Raw genomic sequence first — 17,897 nt, 5'->3', positions numbered from 1 at the left:
TAAAATATTTACGATTTCGAAAAAAAAATAATAAAGTTAATTATATATTTGAATTCTTTCTTGAACGCATAAATTTTTCAGAGCAAATATAGATAAGAAGAATAAATAGTGGAAGAAAGATATAAATAGAGTAAAAATATAGAAATCAGCACCATCTCTAGAGATTTGTATGAAATTAATATAGATAATTAGAAGAATAGAAATAGAATAAAAATTAGCCATTAGCGCTATCTCTTGAGTGCCTCAAAAACATTTATTTAAAATAGGATAAAATAGGATAAAATAGGATAAGAAATAAAGATTAGCGAAAACAGTATATTATCGACAGAATAAGCTAAATCTAACTTTTTAAACTTTAAACACAAACTTGAATTCATAAGAATAATTTAAAACTCTGATTTTATTATGATATATCTTTTATCTTACAAAAAATATAATTAAAAAATATTTTTCATTTATATATAATAAATGAAATATCTAATAATGAAATATCTAATAGATTTCTATTTTTGTATTTTTATTATATTTTAATAACTATATTAAATATTATTTTAAAAAGGCAATATATAAAATATTTATGATCATGTTGAATAAAAGATTTGATATTTTTAATTAATAATATTAATATTATAGATTATTTTATAATGTTTAATAATATATTTGTAACATTATAAAGCTTGACCATCATATAAATCTTTTATTCTAATAAAAAAGATGATTGAAAAAGTAAAACATAAAAAATAGGATACTAACACATTTTGAATAGCTCCAAAATATCAAAAATTAAAAGTTGAGGATCTTATATAACACGTTTTACTGATTATAACAATAAGTAATTGCATTTGTAGGCAAAGAAACTAAGCAATATATATAACTAAACAATATAATATAGATATAAATACAATATTAAACAGTAAAAAGTTGATAAGAACATGAAGTAAGTTGCATTTATTATTTACATATATGTCAATCATGACACATTGAATATATCTTCTTTTGTTAACTTAACTAAATTAAATATTTTGAAGCTTGTTATATAATGTTATAGATTTAATGTTTCTTATAAATAATGGGATGTGTCATTTTGACAGGTAAATAAACAACAGCAGGCGAGCTTTGGAAAAACCATGTATTATAGAATAATAATAGATTACATTGTTCATGGTAATAATGATATAATAAACCAGAATATACCTGACAATAATAATAAGAATCTAAAATAACACGAATACTGAATACATATTATTAACAATAATGAGAGGAGGGACTTTGGGGATGTTTGGCAAAGGAAGGGGCCAAGCCGCTCAGAATTATATTCGAAATAAAAGAAAAAAGAAGAGAAGACGAGAAGGAAGTAAATAAAGTTTCTTAGATAAAATTAATAAGATTTTCTGATTAAACGTAACATCTTTGACACGTTTAGTCATTTGAGCATTTTAAAATAAAAATTGACTAAATAACTCGACGCAAAACGATTTCAATTACGTTTGACATCCGCTCCTCTTACGCAAAAAAAAAATTATGTATTTGTGAATTAATAGAACAAGACAAAAAAAAAATTAAAACAAAAAAAGAAAACGAAATACAATGACGGGAATGACAATTGGCTGCATTTAAGACTTACTGCTAAAGTAATTACGACAAATTGCTAATGAGCAATTTATACGATCGTTTAAAAAAAACAACGCATTTATGGCGCTGATTCATATAAAATGTAAATTTTTTTTTCTTTTTCGAAAAATAATAAAATAGATGATTTTTCGCATTCTCTCCGATTAAACATGAAACCCGTAATGTTTTGTCTTGTCTAACGTGCTGTCATATAAAATAAGGAAAAAACCTTTTCATATGTATAAGTATATATATATGTATATATATATATATATATATATGTATATATGTATATATATATATATATATATGTATATATGTATATATATATATATATATATATATGTTGAGTGTGCGTGTATATATTTGTAATATGTATGCATAGTGCACGCACCACGATAACATTTTTATATTTGTTTGTAGCACGTGACAGTTTTTACGTGTCAAATTATTGAATTATATTTTTCAAGCCGAAGATAGAAGAACGAAGAAAAAAAAAAAATTAACAAACAGATCGAGCACTTTTTTTTCCACTCGAGAGCCAGCTCGTTTTAGGAATTCTACATTGTTTCCAGACTTCTGGAAATCGTTAATTGCACTCTGGTCTTGCGGATTGGTCCTTTCCCATCAGTGCCACGATAATCAAACTTATTTGTGTATCACGAGCTGAGATCTTATTGTTAGACTTACTAACAAACCACCTCAAATACTAAAAAAATACGGACAATGTCTAGATATTTAAAAATTTTTTTTTTGATATTAAAAAAAAAAAAAAGAAATCGGGAGAATGATCAAAACAAATATTGAGGTTAATTAGCTCAATGGACAGATCACGCTGACATTGTTTGTAATTTTTACGGTTTCTTCTCTTTTTTTTTTGTTTTGGTTTCATTTCAAAAAGTTTTGATCATTGTATTGATTGTAAATGAATTGTAGAATATATCTTTTTAAAATATCAAAACATGCAATTCGCGTTACGAGAACGCATGACAGTGGTTTAATAATGCTAAATAAATTGATAAGTGACGATGTCGTTTCGCGTGGCAGCAGTACTTTATAATATTTAGAATGCAAAACGGCACGTCAAATTTACAGAGGCCTCAGTTAATTCGATGTTCAACTAATGTACAGATATGATTCGTGCACATTGTGAACGAAGCCAAGCTTATTAATTGACTGTCCAATCTTTATTATTGATACATAATATCGATAAAATGAACCGTTTTCTTTTTTTTAACAAATCATTGAGAGCCTCTGAGGCAAACTAAAAATTGCGGTAGAACAGCGCGTACAAATTAATGAAAAACAGTTGGTCAATCAATAAATTATTTATGTAATATTTCTCTAAATATTTTGATATGATTTACGGAGATTTGGCAGCCCTGTGTATTTTTTAACTAATAAACTATGCATTAGAATGTAATGGTTCTATCAAAGAATATACCGAGTGAACAAATTTTTTTTTCTTTTTATCTTTTTGGATTTCAAAATACAATGTTTGAAATTCTTTTCTATGCGCAAGATCTTATATATGAGTATGAAAAATAAAATAAGCGAAAAAGTCGTACAGAATATTAATGCGTAGATAAGAATTCAAATTCAATCCTTAATAACTACTCTAGAAAATCTAATATTTATTATGATTCATAATATGGTATTAAATATTTGATTTGTCCCACTCGGTATAATTCCAAAAGTAATTCCATTAATTGCATGGTTGGAAGATAAGTACGCGATGACCAGCTCTTATTCCATTATGAAACTGTTTTCTCAATTTAATCTACGGGAACGACTTAATATTTTATGTTAAATTATATGTTACTGAAATACCAGATGTATTAACTAGTTTTCTTCTTTCATAACCGATTTTTTTTATCATTCCGGACGTGTATCTATTCAAATCCAAAATCGAGTTTCCTTGCATTCAATATATTGATGATGTATAATTTCGCTATAATAGCGTATCACTATTTTATTTATTCAATTTTTTTTTTCAAAGACTATTAATAGACATTATTGGAAGCTAAATTGTATGACGGATCTTGATGAATAAACACATATTAATTCATATTATTGTTTTAACTCGAATTGTGAATATTTATTCAATTCGTTTAACATTTAATGAAATTCTTCTTATTTGTTAATAGCAATCTTATTAAGATCTCCTTTTAAAAGTTTTTTTTATATCGTTTATCTGCATACATTCACAGAAAATAGATATTTTTTTTATTCAGTTTAAAATATTCAGCTTTATAGTTTTTTCATTTAAACAACTTTTCATTATGATCCGTCTTGTCAAAGTTATGTCAAGGAAGACGAATGGATTCGTCAAAAAATAAATGGCCGTCAGCAAAAGCACGTCCTGATATTTTGGTACGATTGTATTCATTTCTATTGTTTTATGTCCCCCTCTTTAAGATTTATTTTTCTGACTTTTTTTTTTTATTGATTAATGTTCTATCTATTTACATTGTATTCACTGCTCTTTATTTGCAAGCTAGTACTTGGTACTAGCTACAAACTAGGCTATCACGAGAGCACGGGACTAACTTCGGTCGCATCTTTGCAGTCTTGAATGGATAATTGAGCTAATTCGCTCGCTATTTCTTCCTGAGTAGTAGACTCTGTTTTTTTTAATATTGTATATCCTTGCTGTATCTCTTCATTTTCACCATTAATCTTAGAATTATTTTTAGCTTGGCCATTAGTTTTTCGTTTACTTGACGTTTCTTCAGCAGACATACCTGGATGAATTTTAAAAACGCTCTTAATAATATTATTAACTGTTTGAGAACGTTTCGGACTATCGTTTTTCTGATCAGAAACAAATCTAATACGAATTGTTCTGTTATTTTCCGTATTTTCCTTGTGTTTGTTTCCTTTCATTACAATCGCTTTTGATTTTGAATGCTTTTGATCAGATAAATTTTGGCCATTTGGAATATCCGTATTTTTTATTTCTTGTTGTTTCTCTTCGAAAGTAGTGTTGTCGTCAATAAAACTCATTGCATCTCGTTCTGTATTCGCTAATGTTGAGTCTAAAGTATGAGTATCATTTGGTTTTCTAGGTAATTCGGGTGTTTCGTTATTAGAAGTATCAGTTTTTTTGATTTCTTCATCTAAATCAGTGACTTGCACATTCTTTGTTTCTTCAATAGAATTTTTTTCAATACCTATTTTATTATTGGTAGTGAGTATATGATTATTTATATCTTGTCGATCATTCGATGGCAATTCCCGTTGTAAAACTTTAACAGGACTTTTCGGTTTTGTGCCATTATCAGACATATCTTTGTTCTGGCAATTTGTACAAGAAGATTGTTTTGAATGAGTAGGAGAATTCATTTGTCTTTTACTAGCGTTATTCTTCTGAGCAACACCCATATGTGGTCTACCTACTCTAATTGTAAGAACGTTAATCGACGAATTTGTTTGAACATTATATGGTGTTGCTGGTTCATATTGTGGAACAGGTTGTACATGATTTAAATGTATTTGTTGCTGTTGTGGTTGCATTCTGCGCATATCAATATGCATTGCATTATCAATTCGCTGTTGATAAGTTATATATGGTTGAAAAGGTGGTGCTAGATTTGTATTCATAGCTGGATTAACATTAGAGTTTGTAGTTGGCCCATAATTAAGACTGGCATTAGGATGAACATTTGAATTTACATATTGTGGTACCATTTGCCTAGGCAATTGTTGAAATTGATACTGTTGGGATGGATATGCAGGGCAGTTTTGTTGAGGAATATTCTGTACTATATTATCTCTACGATCTCTAGAAGCAATTGGTGTAATCCGAGGAACGTTTCCATGATACTGTTGTGGTACTAATTGCCCGGATTGATATAATTGATCGTTTTGTGAAATAACTGGATTTTGAGGTTGATGACCATAGCTTTCATAATGCATACCTTCATTACTCATTACCCTACCATACGCTATACTTGAATGATATTGTGGAGGTTGTGATGTGTAATCTTGTTGTTGATGATCTTGATACTGAGGATACTGAGGAACGGGTGGCTGCGCGTCGATCCAAGTTTCTTGCTGTGGAGGAGGTTGCTCCATATCTCGCCTTGCTTGTACTGCATTCCAAACTTCTTTTAATTCACCAGTAATATCCCGATCTTTCAATATTGTATATTGTCGCATAAAAATTACACCTGCATTCATCCTTTCCACAAAATCTAGTAAAAGTTCTATTAAACTGGTACGCTTCTATAGCAAAAATAAAGCTGTATGAGAAATTGTTCATAAATGTAACAAAATATAATAATTATGAATAAGTACCTTTGGATCTTGAGCGTTTTTACCACTAATTCGAAGAACTTCTGGATTAGCCATTACTGCAAATATTACAGCTTCTGTTTTTGTACGTGGTGGTCGGACTCTCATTCCACCATAAAACGGTACAGGCTGTGAAGGTTTCAATGGCATTGCAATTTTTTCCCATGATAAAACATTTACATAACATGGGACAGCAGTGCCCTAAAGTAATAAAACAATTAAAGTTTCAATAAATAATTTTTATAGTTATAATTATATAAAATTACTAAATTTAATAATTCATATGAAATTCTAAAAATATTTGAAATATTTAAAGCTTTTTCTTAATTAAATATACCTGTATGAAATCTTGTATACACATATGGGGCTGAGGAGGATTTTTAAACAAACGAGCGCCATTGCGCTTCATTCTAGTTGCACCACCTTCTGTCATTTTATAACTGAAAACAAATTTATTTTAAGTGAGAAAAGAAAGTGATAGTACATTGTATATATTTTAAAAAAAATTATATACACATATATATAAGAAAAAATTTTTGCTTTAATAAATACAATGTACATAAATATCATTTAATATTAGAAATATTGTTTATTCATTTTTATTAAAAATTTTTACGATTATTTACTAATAATGTATACATAAACAATGAGATTTTACCTTTAAAATAAAAAAGAGAATATATTGTTCATTATTAAGTTTAATGAGCAAGAAGAAAAAAAAATTATCAGTTAAAGAATATTAATAATCATGTCACGTAAGTATGATGCGATCGTAAATAGGGGGCCGTAGAAGGGGTGGCTAAAAATTCGTAGTAACAAATGTGGCGGAGCAAATGCGTTAAATTGCATACCAATGTACATTTAATATATCTTTATACTTTTAAACCAGTAAGAGGAAAATTTTTGAATCAAATATATTATGTATAAATTCAATGAAATTGCTTGAATACAGAAATTGAAGTTTCTACGATAACGCCGATGCATTAGAGCCCTTTTGTTACACGACCATCATAGATTGTCAATATAACCTCAAAATTCTTCAATTTTATACACTAAATGTTCAAATAAATATAAATAGAAGGGTTATTTGTAGGACGCAATACGTTACTTTAACAACGTATAGTCTTCTGTTACGTAAACTCACCCCACGATGCTGTTTCACGTGTATAAACACTTAAACATGCAAGGACACGATACGACACATTATCGGACAGCTTCGGTGGAAAAGGTCCATCGCTCCTTTTGTTTATTATTTTTCCGGAGTTTGCGCGATTGAATTGACCATGGGCGCTCTGTTACCTTATGTGTTTAAGTTATGAACTAAAATGTTCAAGATGGACGAAAACGGAAGTCATGCTTGATGCATTAGTGTGAAATGGTTTGAAAATTCCCTAGATTCAATTTTTATTATATATAATACTATATAATTTTGTTGATATTAATTTTTTAAATATTTAACTTAAAAAATTAAGAATAAAATATTTATTTTCAACACATTAATATTAAAAAAATATTTAATTAGCATATTATAGATTGTAAAATTAAAAAAATAATAATAAATATAAATCGATATATTCGGATATATAATCGAATATAATCGAATATAATCGAATATAATCGAATAATCAAACAGTTCGAGTAGCAGAATTCGCGATAGTGACGTACTAAACGTGTTCTTCTTAAATAATTATATTTTAACAATAAATTTAGTAAAAAAAACATTTATTGTTAAGTATTTGTTAAATTTTTAGTGTGGCAAATGTGTTGTTATCATATATTATACATTATGGAACTATTGCTAACAGGTAATCAGTAATCATTTATTATTTATTATTATTCTAGACATACGTGTATATATTTTTTATTATTTTACATATTATTTTATATATTATAATATATATTATAATTATATATTATATGTATATAATATAAAATTTAAAAATTTTATAAAATTTTTTTTCTATATATATATGATAATCTTTTTATTGCATTTTTATTTCTTATATAATTATCATATACTACAACACGCTTTATAATGATACGTCACATATTTTTTACTATGTTTATAACATGTTTTTATTTTTATCGGTTTTCCATGGATATTGTAGAACATTTTCGAATTTATTCTATGCTTTAAATGTTAGAAATATTTTTATCGTAATGCATAGAAAAATATTTTTACTTTTAATAAATAAAAATTATATTTTCAATCATATTTATCATAATATTTTATATTTATATAATTCATGATTTTCTAAAACTAATAATTTTATTAATTATTTCAAATAGTAGGAAAACATTTACTATGTATAATCATATAATTGTTTATTTTATATTTTTTTCTCATAAATAAATCGATCAATTTTTTCAAAAATAAACTAATAATCGATGATATTAAATTCTTTTATGAATGAACGAAGAAAACTGTACTATTTTTGATCAATTTCTCATTTTTAATATAAATTTAAAATTAGAAATTTTATAAAAAATATTTTACAAGATCATTGATAATGAGTTTTTGATAAATCATGTCGTTTGCAGATGTTCATCTCTATCCTATTTTTTTCTCTTTATACTTTAGTTATCATTATTTCAAATTAACTCAAGCAATTAATGGAATGATAATTAGGCGATCGTTTGAAATAAGTTATCGTTAGTTTATTTGGACGTATACGATTTCGCAGTGATCGTTAGTGGCGCCACTTGTAGTCGAGTGTACGATGAGTATGTGGCGGGTATCGAAAAAGTATCGATGGGGCTCCGTTGAATCCACCGTATTATTATGACGCCTCGCAGGCAACTATCGATCCCGATCGATGATATTAATAGTCGCTAACTACAGTCTTCCACGCCGCTCGCGTTCTACGCTGTGTTTCACCAGTCGTGCCGGCATATTTTCTCTTTCTACACCATGCTTGCCGCACATCATGGGACATCATGGGAATCGCGTTTCTTCCTATTCATTCGTGATAATCGGTATGTAAAAAAATATAACAAAAAGTAATAGGAAAATTTCTAGTGTTTCTCTAATATAAATTATGTTTCTTGTTAAAATCTCGAATTACTAAAAAATTTAATCTTTAATGCAAAAATTTAAATTAGCAATTCGTTGTAAATTTTTACAGTATTTGTTTGCTATTTATTGCCTATATTGGAAATTACGATATATTTTTTTTGCAAACTTTTAAAAAACTCGTAATTTTACTAAATCGCTAAAAATAGTATATATAGCGATTTATATATAATACATATAGTATGTATATAATTAGATATTTGGATAGTGCGTTCAATATAGGTTAAGTTTATGACGTAGCTCTAATTAATTCTTATCGATTTTTCCTAAGTTTTCCTTGATTTATTTGAATCTCATTTTCGTTCTTCATCTTCATCAATTATTTGCTTTACCTTGTGGCTACATTGATATGCTAAAAAGGACGACCTTGTTGCGAAATGATTTATTACGGTTGCTTTAGTCGGTAAGAAGAAAGCAACCGGTTTGCTTATTATACACGACATGTTTTTATACCGAATTTATTGGAAGTTTCTTGAATTTTTAAATAATTTTATAACTATTAATTTTAATAACTTTAATTTTGAAATTAATATTAACTGTTTTTAATAATTCTTTTCCGATTCGTTTTATTTTTGACATCCCGATAATTACTAGCGTAGTGGAATTTGTCAGGGGGATATAGCAGCTAACTTCACAGTAATAAGGAAAACGATATATCGATATCGAATCAAAAAACGATACATCTATCCGTTTCTTTATTACGAAGATATCCGTATACAATTTATAATTAGAAATCTCTTTTATACACATACCTTTTCACGTATATCTAAATATTTATATATTTATACGTATTATTTACATGTTATATTGATTCTTAATTTCTCTCTAGATACATTATACACACACGTCTTATTTTTCGAAAGTAAATTTCTCTAAAAATTTTTCAAAATTAATTTCGAGAAGAGAAAGAAACAGACTGTTATCGCATTTTTCCGTTTCAACTTTAAAATCATCCTGTTCTCTCGCATCCTGTTCTCTTCGCATTCCAGAAACGTTCTCCTCCCCTCCCCTCCCCCTTCCTCTCGGAACGTTGGTGCACGCCGCGCGGAAGATTAAAGTCGCGGCGCGTCGGGAAGCGTGTTAACAGGCGGAAGACGTGCGAACGTAACGCGAAGTCGCGATAGGGCCGCGATTCTTTCTGCGAGAGGATCGGTGCCGGTAAGGAGCCTGTAATGCGAAATAATGGGTATCCACCCACTCGATGAAAATTACACGAGACGTGGCCCCTCAAAGTATCGGCCGATCCTTCCCCTTCTCGAGCATGTATCGTGAAGGGGTCCGTGAAAATAAATAAAAATAAGAGGAGAAAAAGAAAGAGGAGAAGAGAGAAGGGAGAGAAAGGAGATGGCGCGCGCAGGGAACCCGAAGTTCCGAGGGATAATTGTTTAGCAGGCGCGAATGGTGTAATTAAAAGATGATGCGGATTCGAGATATCGTATCGATATGAAGTTGCAAGATGACGCGAGGCTGGCACAGGTGGTTCCTTTTTCGCATCTGTTCCATCCTTTGATTCGAAATATAGAATATAGATAGAGAATGAGAGAGCTCGGTTTTTGCATAATTTTGAAGAGAAATTAGATATTATTTCGAGCAGGTATGATTAATATTTTTTTGTATCGATCATTCACTTTTCCTTTCACTCTTACTTCTTCTTTTGATTAATTTAATTTCTAAAGAATAAATATATATGAACTAAGTAAATAAATCGGTTGAATTAAATTGGAAAAGAAAGAAACAAGAAAAAATAGAGGGAAGCGGATTAAAAAGAGAAAGGAAAGAAGAGTAAAAGATTGGAAGGGAGGGGAGAAACCCTGAATCTGACCAGGTGCGCGAAACAGCGCGTACGTGCCCCCATTGGGTTGTGCCTGGCCATTTAACCGGATCTGCTTATGAAAATTAATTGACATATCGATCGACGTCGATACGTGTGCACCAGGCTTCTCGTCCCCGTCTCGTTGCCGTAATCTACAAAACCAAAACGAGACCGTACCAAACATAATCTTTCTTTCCCCTTCTCCATGGGCCATTCGAAGCCAATCGAACGAGTTAAAAATAAGACGAAAAAGTAGAGGAGATAAATAAAAACTGAAAACAGAAGAAGAAGAAGAAGAAGAAGAAGAAGAAAGAAAAAAATGTTCGAAGCGGGAGATTAATTAAATTTGATGTCTCGTAAAAATGGAGCAAAATGATTGGCAGAATAACGATCACCCGATGTTGGGACACAGTGAGTGGATGTAACGCGACCTTTAATCGCCTTCTCAAATCAACGAGAACGAGCATCGAACGCGTTATGCTTTCGTGACGCGCGACTCGACACGATAAATCCTTTCTCCTCGTAATTAATTCACACCTACGGATCATTCTTAGGTAAAAATCTTCCCTGCCAGGTGAAGCCGGTCGGTGAAAACGAAAAATCGGTCGAAGGAATTGGTCGAATGGAATTCAACGTGGCGGGGGGGGGAGGAGGAGGACGGAGGATGATAAAAATAATTGCATCGATGCTCTTGTACATTCCGATCTCGTTCACATTGTTTATCGAGGTTTCACGCACGCGGGGACAAATATGTCGGACGAATACGTGCGCCGCGGCATCACGATTAGGAACGAACGGTTCGGATAATATAATAACGAAAAAAATCCATGTAGATATAAAAATAAATAGCCGGGGAACGGAGAGGCCGACGTGCCACACGCAGAGACCACGCGAGACGTGTTTATAGTAATGAGCCTTGTCGTTATTTGTCCAGCGAAAGGGATTTATCGAGATACCTCGTGAGATCTTGTTGCTCGATCTTCTTCTTCTTCTTCTTCTTCTTCTTCTTCTTCGTCGCCGTCGTCGTCGTCGTCGTCGTTGTCGCGGTTGTCTCCTTCTCTCCTCCTTTCGTTCCTCCAATCTTTTCTCTCTCGCATTTTCACCGTGTCCCCCCCTCTTGTTTCTCCCTCTTCGTCGCCCGTTTTCTTTCCTCTCGCGAGAGACGGCCATTCAATTCTCCTGCGGCTTTTCAACCGATCCACTCGTATGAAAGCTTCGTGTCGTACCTTAGTATTACTACTCGCGAATTGAAAAATGCACGGAGAGATGCCTTCGATCTTTACGCGATTTTAAACGAAACGAGAATTTACTGCATTATCAGGATTCGCGTTAATGATTTGGTGGATTTTTTTTAAACGATGCTGTTGGTCCAACTGTTACAAGCTTCAGAAATCTAACGTAAATAAATTAAATTTATCTTCTTTGAGTGAAATATAAACTTTATAAAAGAGTGTAATATAATCGATCAAAATCAACAAGTTGATTTTACATTCTTTTCATTCCTTCGATTGAATTTGAACATTCTTAAAATATCGCTTATTTATGATTCTTAATTATAAAATTGAACTTAATTTAAGAGATTTCTAGAGTTTTCTTAGCAAGATCCGATCGATCCATTATGGTTCAGTGATCGCGCACGCCTCGCGTTTTCGCATTTTCTTCGTCTCCCTCTCCCCAACCCCCATCGATCGTCCCCTTCATTCTCCCCCCCGAAACACACAAATCATCTGAATCGTCACGCATTAAGAGCGTATTACAGTGATTGGAAAGTGATAACCGTAATAACCAGGCTAGGGAATACCCGGTGTACGGCCGGGTTGAGGAGGCGTCGACCGATCAAGGAATCAGCTTTAAATCGCCGATAATTTCTTTCTCCGTCCTCGTCTGTCGGCCGAGGGACGTGCCGTGGGTATCGAGTGCCGGCCAGGTACCGGGTGATCGGCTCGTAAAATTTTGTGACATCCAAATTATCCAAATGCAAATGCCTCCTTATTGGCCCTTAACGAATCGTAAACCCCCTACTTCCGACCTATTATTAGATTTAAATAAACGTTGATGAAAAGAGAAAAAAACACGCACGTTCAAAATCGCACATTCGTATTTTTTGATAAATCTCGACGATAATCCTATCTTTTATCTAATCTAAATAGGATATATTTGTCCTGTAAGCTCTTCACAAAAATATCTCCCATAATAAATATCTCTTATAATAAAATTCTACACTGATCTAATTTGAAATCGGAAAGCATACGATTAATATAAATCCAAATTCTTTCAAATTCTTCCCAGCAAATGATGGATGGATCAAAAATTTGTAAACGCTAGGTACGTATACTATATTCGGTAAAATGTGAACACGGAGTGTTCAACTTCCGCATGCAGATACAAATCACCGGAATTGTCACACATTACGGGCGTATTACAGTGATTCGTTGGGAGATAGGGTTAATAACGAGGGGAACAAAGTACATGTGTATAGGCGGCAAGGCGTCGACCGTGCAGAAAATCATCTTTAAACCGCCGATAATTTCTTGCTTCTTTGTTTTTTTTCTTGCCTTCGGGGTCCACGGTGAGGTGATTCGACGAGAGAGAGAGGGAGGGAGAGAGGACGAAACGGAAAAGAAGAGGAGGAGGAGGAGGAGGATGAGCGTAGGAGGGGAAGGCGTATGGTGGCGTAAGTATATCGCCAGGTACGAGGGTCACGAGCTGGCTCGTTCAGGGCCCCGGCCACGGTGTGATCTTATTATACCGCAAACCGATGATGACCGTGTTTAGGTGTTGGCTTGCCAGATTTAAGAATACACCGGCCGGCCACCTTATTCTCTTTCTCTCTCTCTGCATCGACGATTATGGTAACGAGGCCTCTTTAGTCACGTTGACGTACACCTTATTCGCGCTTGTTCGCGTTCACGCTTGTGCGCTATTTTATACGCCGCTTTTACACGGCCGATCATCCTATATACGCGGAGAAGCGGTTTTATAACGTGCCTCCTTATTGAAACTTTGCGGTTACCGCGGGACGGCGAGCGCCTGGTTGCCTCGGGAACTGTCAAAAAGCGTTAGACACGCCACTCGAACGAGAGGGGGCTTTCGATTCTTTCGTTTCCATCCAGGATCCCCTATTTTGGTCGTGGAATTAAATTATACCGGGGAGAAACCACAGGTTTGTGAGATTTTCAGAGCCTGTATCGCGGAGAAAAGTATGGCGAGAGATAATTTTCGCGGATGCTGACACCGTTCGATCTCTCGATCTTTTTCTAAAGAATCGTATCGTTTTCTAAAGAATCGTATCTCTCGAATGGAAACGAAATGTAGTAATGTTTTGTTACACGCGCGTGTTCGTGTTGTTTCGACAGTTTTCGAGGAAAGATTGGACGAATATCGATGTAGATCGGTACGGAGACTGTTATCGGAGAACGGATCGTGTGTCTGTTTGCGCATGAGAATAAATTAAAAAAAAAAAATTGATTCGCACAGGAAATCAGACCTGCGCAGACAAAGGGGCATGCTGGTGGCTTCACGAAAAAAAGGGGGAGCTTCTGTAATTAACGGTGCAAAAACTAGCCAAAGATTTAAAGACTTAAAGAAAAACATTCGGAATCAATACTTTCGGAATATTATATTCTTCCGCAATATCACTCTCAGTTTGAAATTTATTTTTTATCCTATCATAAAAATCCCTATCTAAAACTTCAAATTCTATCGTACAACAACGATAAATAATTTCGAATGGTTGCGAATTAAATTTATAAAATTTTAAAGGTATGGAAATTTCGAACGTTCCTAACCTCAAAACGCATAACAGAAGATTAAAGCTAGTAGTAGTGTCTTTATTCGTTGCAATTCGTTTGAAAAAAAATTGTACGGCCAAGACGACGGGGAGACCGTGAGATTTCTCACGAATTGTCGAGGCATCGTGGGGTTGGCTTTGGTGGGCAAGGGTGGAGGAGGCCGTTCTACCAAGTTGCAGGTACGCGCAGACGCGTTAATGGCCGCGAGAGAGAGCCGGGGCTTCGATGTCATTTCTTGTTTGCGATGTGTTGTTGCCGGTGTGAGATATATCGGGCCTAATGACAGACCGCGGCGTGCCGCCGTACGCGATCCTCACACCTCGATTCGCAACTTTTTATTTCGATTCGCGATCCCCCTCGCCCCTTTCCCGAGCCACGCCGAAGGCTACGCGATTTTTCATCGCTTTTCATCGAGAGCGATGTTTGATCGAGAGCGGTTGCCTCTCGCATCGCTGGGGAATTTTTATAGGGAATTTCTTTTTTGTTAGTGATATTTTAATCGTCCCATATAATTAATTTTCAGTGAATCGGAATAGGTTATTTCCCTTTTCCCGTTTCGTTTGGAATTTCATCTGGATACGTTTTTATCAAAAAATGAACAGAGAAACGGAGGATGAATTATATAACATTTATTGGAATTAATTGGAACTATTTTTAAGAAGGAATTAAAATACTTTTGTTGGCACGATATATAATAGAGTTTACGATGTAAATGTGAGAATGTATTTTGGAAAGCAGGTCATAGATTTATTAATAGTAATACGTTTATGAGAATTGTGCAACTATGTAATAATAAGGCTAATGAAAAATTTATTTACAAAATATATGTATACGAAAATAACAAGTAAAGTATGATTCCAATCCAAAGTTACAAAGTTACAATAATCAAAAATTGCATTGACTTAAAGATTGCATGGATACAAAATATATTTGATAGGCCGATAATAAAAATTATTAATTTTTCATTAGCGCACTAAGAATGTGCTCTTACATTAGATAATATCTACAATTTTTCTTTATGTTCGAATTTAAAACAATGATCTCGATCAAGGAAAGAAATCAAAAAGAGAAATAGAAAGAAAAATATAACCGATACATTTTCTCTCTACCGATCTCTTACGATTCCCGTCGTCTATGAATCCAACTTCGGTTCTGCAGAATCGAAAAAAGAAAAGTTTTCAAGCAAGGATATATCGAGTATTCATCGATCTTCGTGTTCCCCGTTCGTTGAGAATATTTCATTGACAAAATCGTGTATTTTTGCCAGGTTGTCGAGAAGAAAGGCCCCGTTGGAAGATCGTATATCGCTCCGAAAGACGGTGGTAGTGGCGGTGGTGGGTTTCCTCGTGTGCAGAGCGGGTACGAGACCGACGTCTCGCCGGTTCTCTTGCCATTTTCCAAGCTGGCTGCTTTATTATTGGCACGGAGCCTTAAATCTCGTAGGCGCTCGTAGGCCGTGCTCGTCGAAGCCTCCTCTCCTTGGCAGTCGAGTTGTTGCCGGCTATAATACATTATGCCTACCTAAGGCTGTTAGTGGCCACCTCGTGCTGGCGCGTTAAGTTATTAGAGAATCAATTACTCCTTGCTATTGTTTATGACGGCCCAAGGGTCTGACGCGCCCTCCCTCTCCCCCTCTTCATCCCCCACGTAGTGTCTCGTCCTGGCCATCCATCCTTTTTTCTCTCTCTCCTTTTCTTTTTCTCCCTCCTTTCCTTCCTTCCTTTCTTCCTTCCTTCTTTCTCTCTTTCTTTTTCCAACCAAGCTTCGTCCTCGTTTCGCCCTCCCTTCTCCGTGGTCGTTCATCGTACTGTCGGCGCTCTTCCGACCATCTAAACAGGCCTCGTTTGTAGCCCGCGTTTGAAAGAGTTACCATCGCCGGCCTGTTCCCCTAACGAACCAACGTTCATCACGCTTCGTTGCCGTGACAATCGAGCAACGTCGTGTTCCTTCCTTCTTCAAAGGGAAAAAGGTCGTTGATTGTGCGCTGTTGATGATTTTGTAGGTTTCAACAGTTTTTCAGCAAGACAATAGATAACGTATCTTTCGTTAACGTTTTGTAAAAAGAAAAAAGAAAAAAAGATTAAGATAAAATTTAGAACGCTCCTTTGCACATTTATTCAAAAAAATTGAACTCCAAACTTTTAAATATAACTTCCCCGTGAATAACACATTTCTCTAATCTTAAAATACATCTTTCTTACTTGCAACTGTACTCGAATTCCTATCTATAACTCGAATCGATATAATAATCAATCGGAACGAAATGAAATTTCTCCCACCCAAAATCATTCTCGATCTAGGATACGCGTCTCTTAAACGTTATCGAAAGAGGAAGAGAAAGAGAGAGCGGGGAAAAACGTTTTCGTGAGCCGTGGACAGGCAGGATGGAAACGGGCTGGCCGCTGCGTTTGCCCATTCGAGCGAAAAGACGAGGGCCTGCGATGGGTGGTCGATCGTGCATGAATGTTTCATGGCTCCTAACTATCCACGAAACATGATCGATGGCCGGTTAGCACTCCACTGCTCGGCCCTTCTTACGGCCGGGGCCCCCACACGCCCTGTCTTCGTCCCGCACGTGTGATTACACAACGCGGCCTCTCCGCCTCGTACGTGTCCCTCAACGTGCGGTGCGGTGTGGTGTGGTGTGGCGTTGCACACGAGGCGTAGTTCATAAATACGCTGCCATTTGGCAGTAAATCTTGGTAGCCACCGAGAGAGCGGCCGAGAGGTGGTCTCTCTCGTCCTCGTCGGTTCTCCACGGCGTTCCTCGTTGTTAATTACCGTGTTTTAACACCTAGCCCCCACACCAGTTTTGCCCGTCAGCCTCCGCTCCTGCCAGCCCTCCCCTCTCTTTCTCTCTCTCTCTCTCTTTTCCCTTTTCCCCCTCCTCGCCGCGGAACGTTCGCAGGCCAGGGCCGTCTTCTGACGAGCTCCCAACGAGACGTTCCTCTTGTTAGCCACCATCGAGGATCTAATGAGTGTCGTTGTTGAATTACACCATTGTGTAATTTATTGGTTTATTGGATCGAGGAGATCTGGAGATCTTCTTCTCTTTTTGGATTGGAAAGGTATTGCTATGAAGTACAACCTTCTTTTTTTTTCTTTTTTTGAGGATTCGATGAGGAGATGGAGAGAAGATTCGAAGGTTCAACGGTTTGTTTGATAAAAGATACGAGATAACTTTTTATTAATATCGAAGGTGATAAGATTGGACGAGGGCAATGTTTGCTAAAGTAAGAAGAAAGTATGTTAACGCAGGATGCTTGGAGGTGGAAGGATCGGTATAGTCGCAATAGATTTTCTCGAGGATCGG

General features: G+C 34.5%; 2 protein-coding genes and 1 long non-coding RNA gene across 4 annotated transcripts in view; 2 read left to right on the top strand and 1 right to left on the bottom strand.

Annotated features, from left to right (window-relative positions):
* Positions 1 to 758: 758 nt before the first annotated feature.
* Positions 759 to 2,113, top strand: LOC102654197. The gene is made up of 2 exons (XR_409927.3): positions 759 to 937; positions 1,092 to 2,113. It is a non-coding gene; the product is annotated as an uncharacterized LOC102654197 (long non-coding RNA).
* A 739-nt stretch (positions 2,114 to 2,852) lies between these two features.
* LOC551747 (basic-leucine zipper transcription factor A) lies at positions 2,853 to 7,224 on the bottom strand. Of its 2 annotated transcripts, none has more exons than XM_624134.5 (4): positions 7,052 to 7,224; positions 6,245 to 6,347; positions 5,911 to 6,108; positions 2,853 to 5,838 (listed from the first exon to the last, which is right to left on the bottom strand). In XM_624134.5, exons 2-4 carry the CDS (start codon positions 6,338 to 6,340, stop codon positions 4,141 to 4,143), a joined length of 1,992 nt encoding a protein of 663 aa, XP_624137.2. In that variant the 5' UTR covers positions 6,341 to 6,347; positions 7,052 to 7,224; the 3' UTR covers positions 2,853 to 4,140. The 2 variants fall into 2 exon arrangements, with proteins under 2 accessions (XP_624137.2, XP_026296492.1); XM_026440707.1 differs by lacking the exon at positions 7,052 to 7,224 and adding an exon at positions 6,566 to 7,029.
* A 1,306-nt stretch (positions 7,225 to 8,530) lies between these two features.
* Positions 8,531 to 17,897, top strand: part of LOC551776 (putative mediator of RNA polymerase II transcription subunit 26) — a 39,650-nt gene continuing 30,283 nt past the window's right edge. The window contains exon 1 of the mRNA XM_006564194.3: positions 8,531 to 8,883. The gene's annotated coding sequence lies outside the window, so the exon portion shown is untranslated. The remainder of the gene's footprint in view (positions 8,884 to 17,897) is intronic.

The sequence above is a fragment of the Apis mellifera genome, linkage group LG5, assembly GCF_003254395.2.
Source record: "Apis mellifera strain DH4 linkage group LG5, Amel_HAv3.1, whole genome shotgun sequence".
NCBI lineage: Eukaryota > Metazoa > Arthropoda > Insecta > Hymenoptera > Apidae > Apis > Apis mellifera.
Note: the sequence above shows the minus strand (reverse complement) of the source record. Positions and strands in the feature narration are given on the sequence as shown.

What these genes read in the sequence shown, in the direction of transcription:
- LOC551747 (XM_624134.5), bottom strand. Translation starts at nt 6,340, where the DNA reads ATGACAGAAGGTGGTGCAACTAGAATGAAGCGCAATGGCGCTCGTTTG. An exon ending in GTATACAAGATTTCATACAG is followed by an intron (nt 6,109 to 6,244) that starts GTATATTTAATT and finishes TTATTACTTTAG; the next exon opens with GGCACTGCTGTCCCATGTTA. An exon ending in AAAACGCTCAAGATCCAAAG is followed by an intron (nt 5,839 to 5,910) that starts GTACTTATTCAT and finishes TTTTTGCTATAG; the next exon opens with AAGCGTACCAGTTTAATAGA.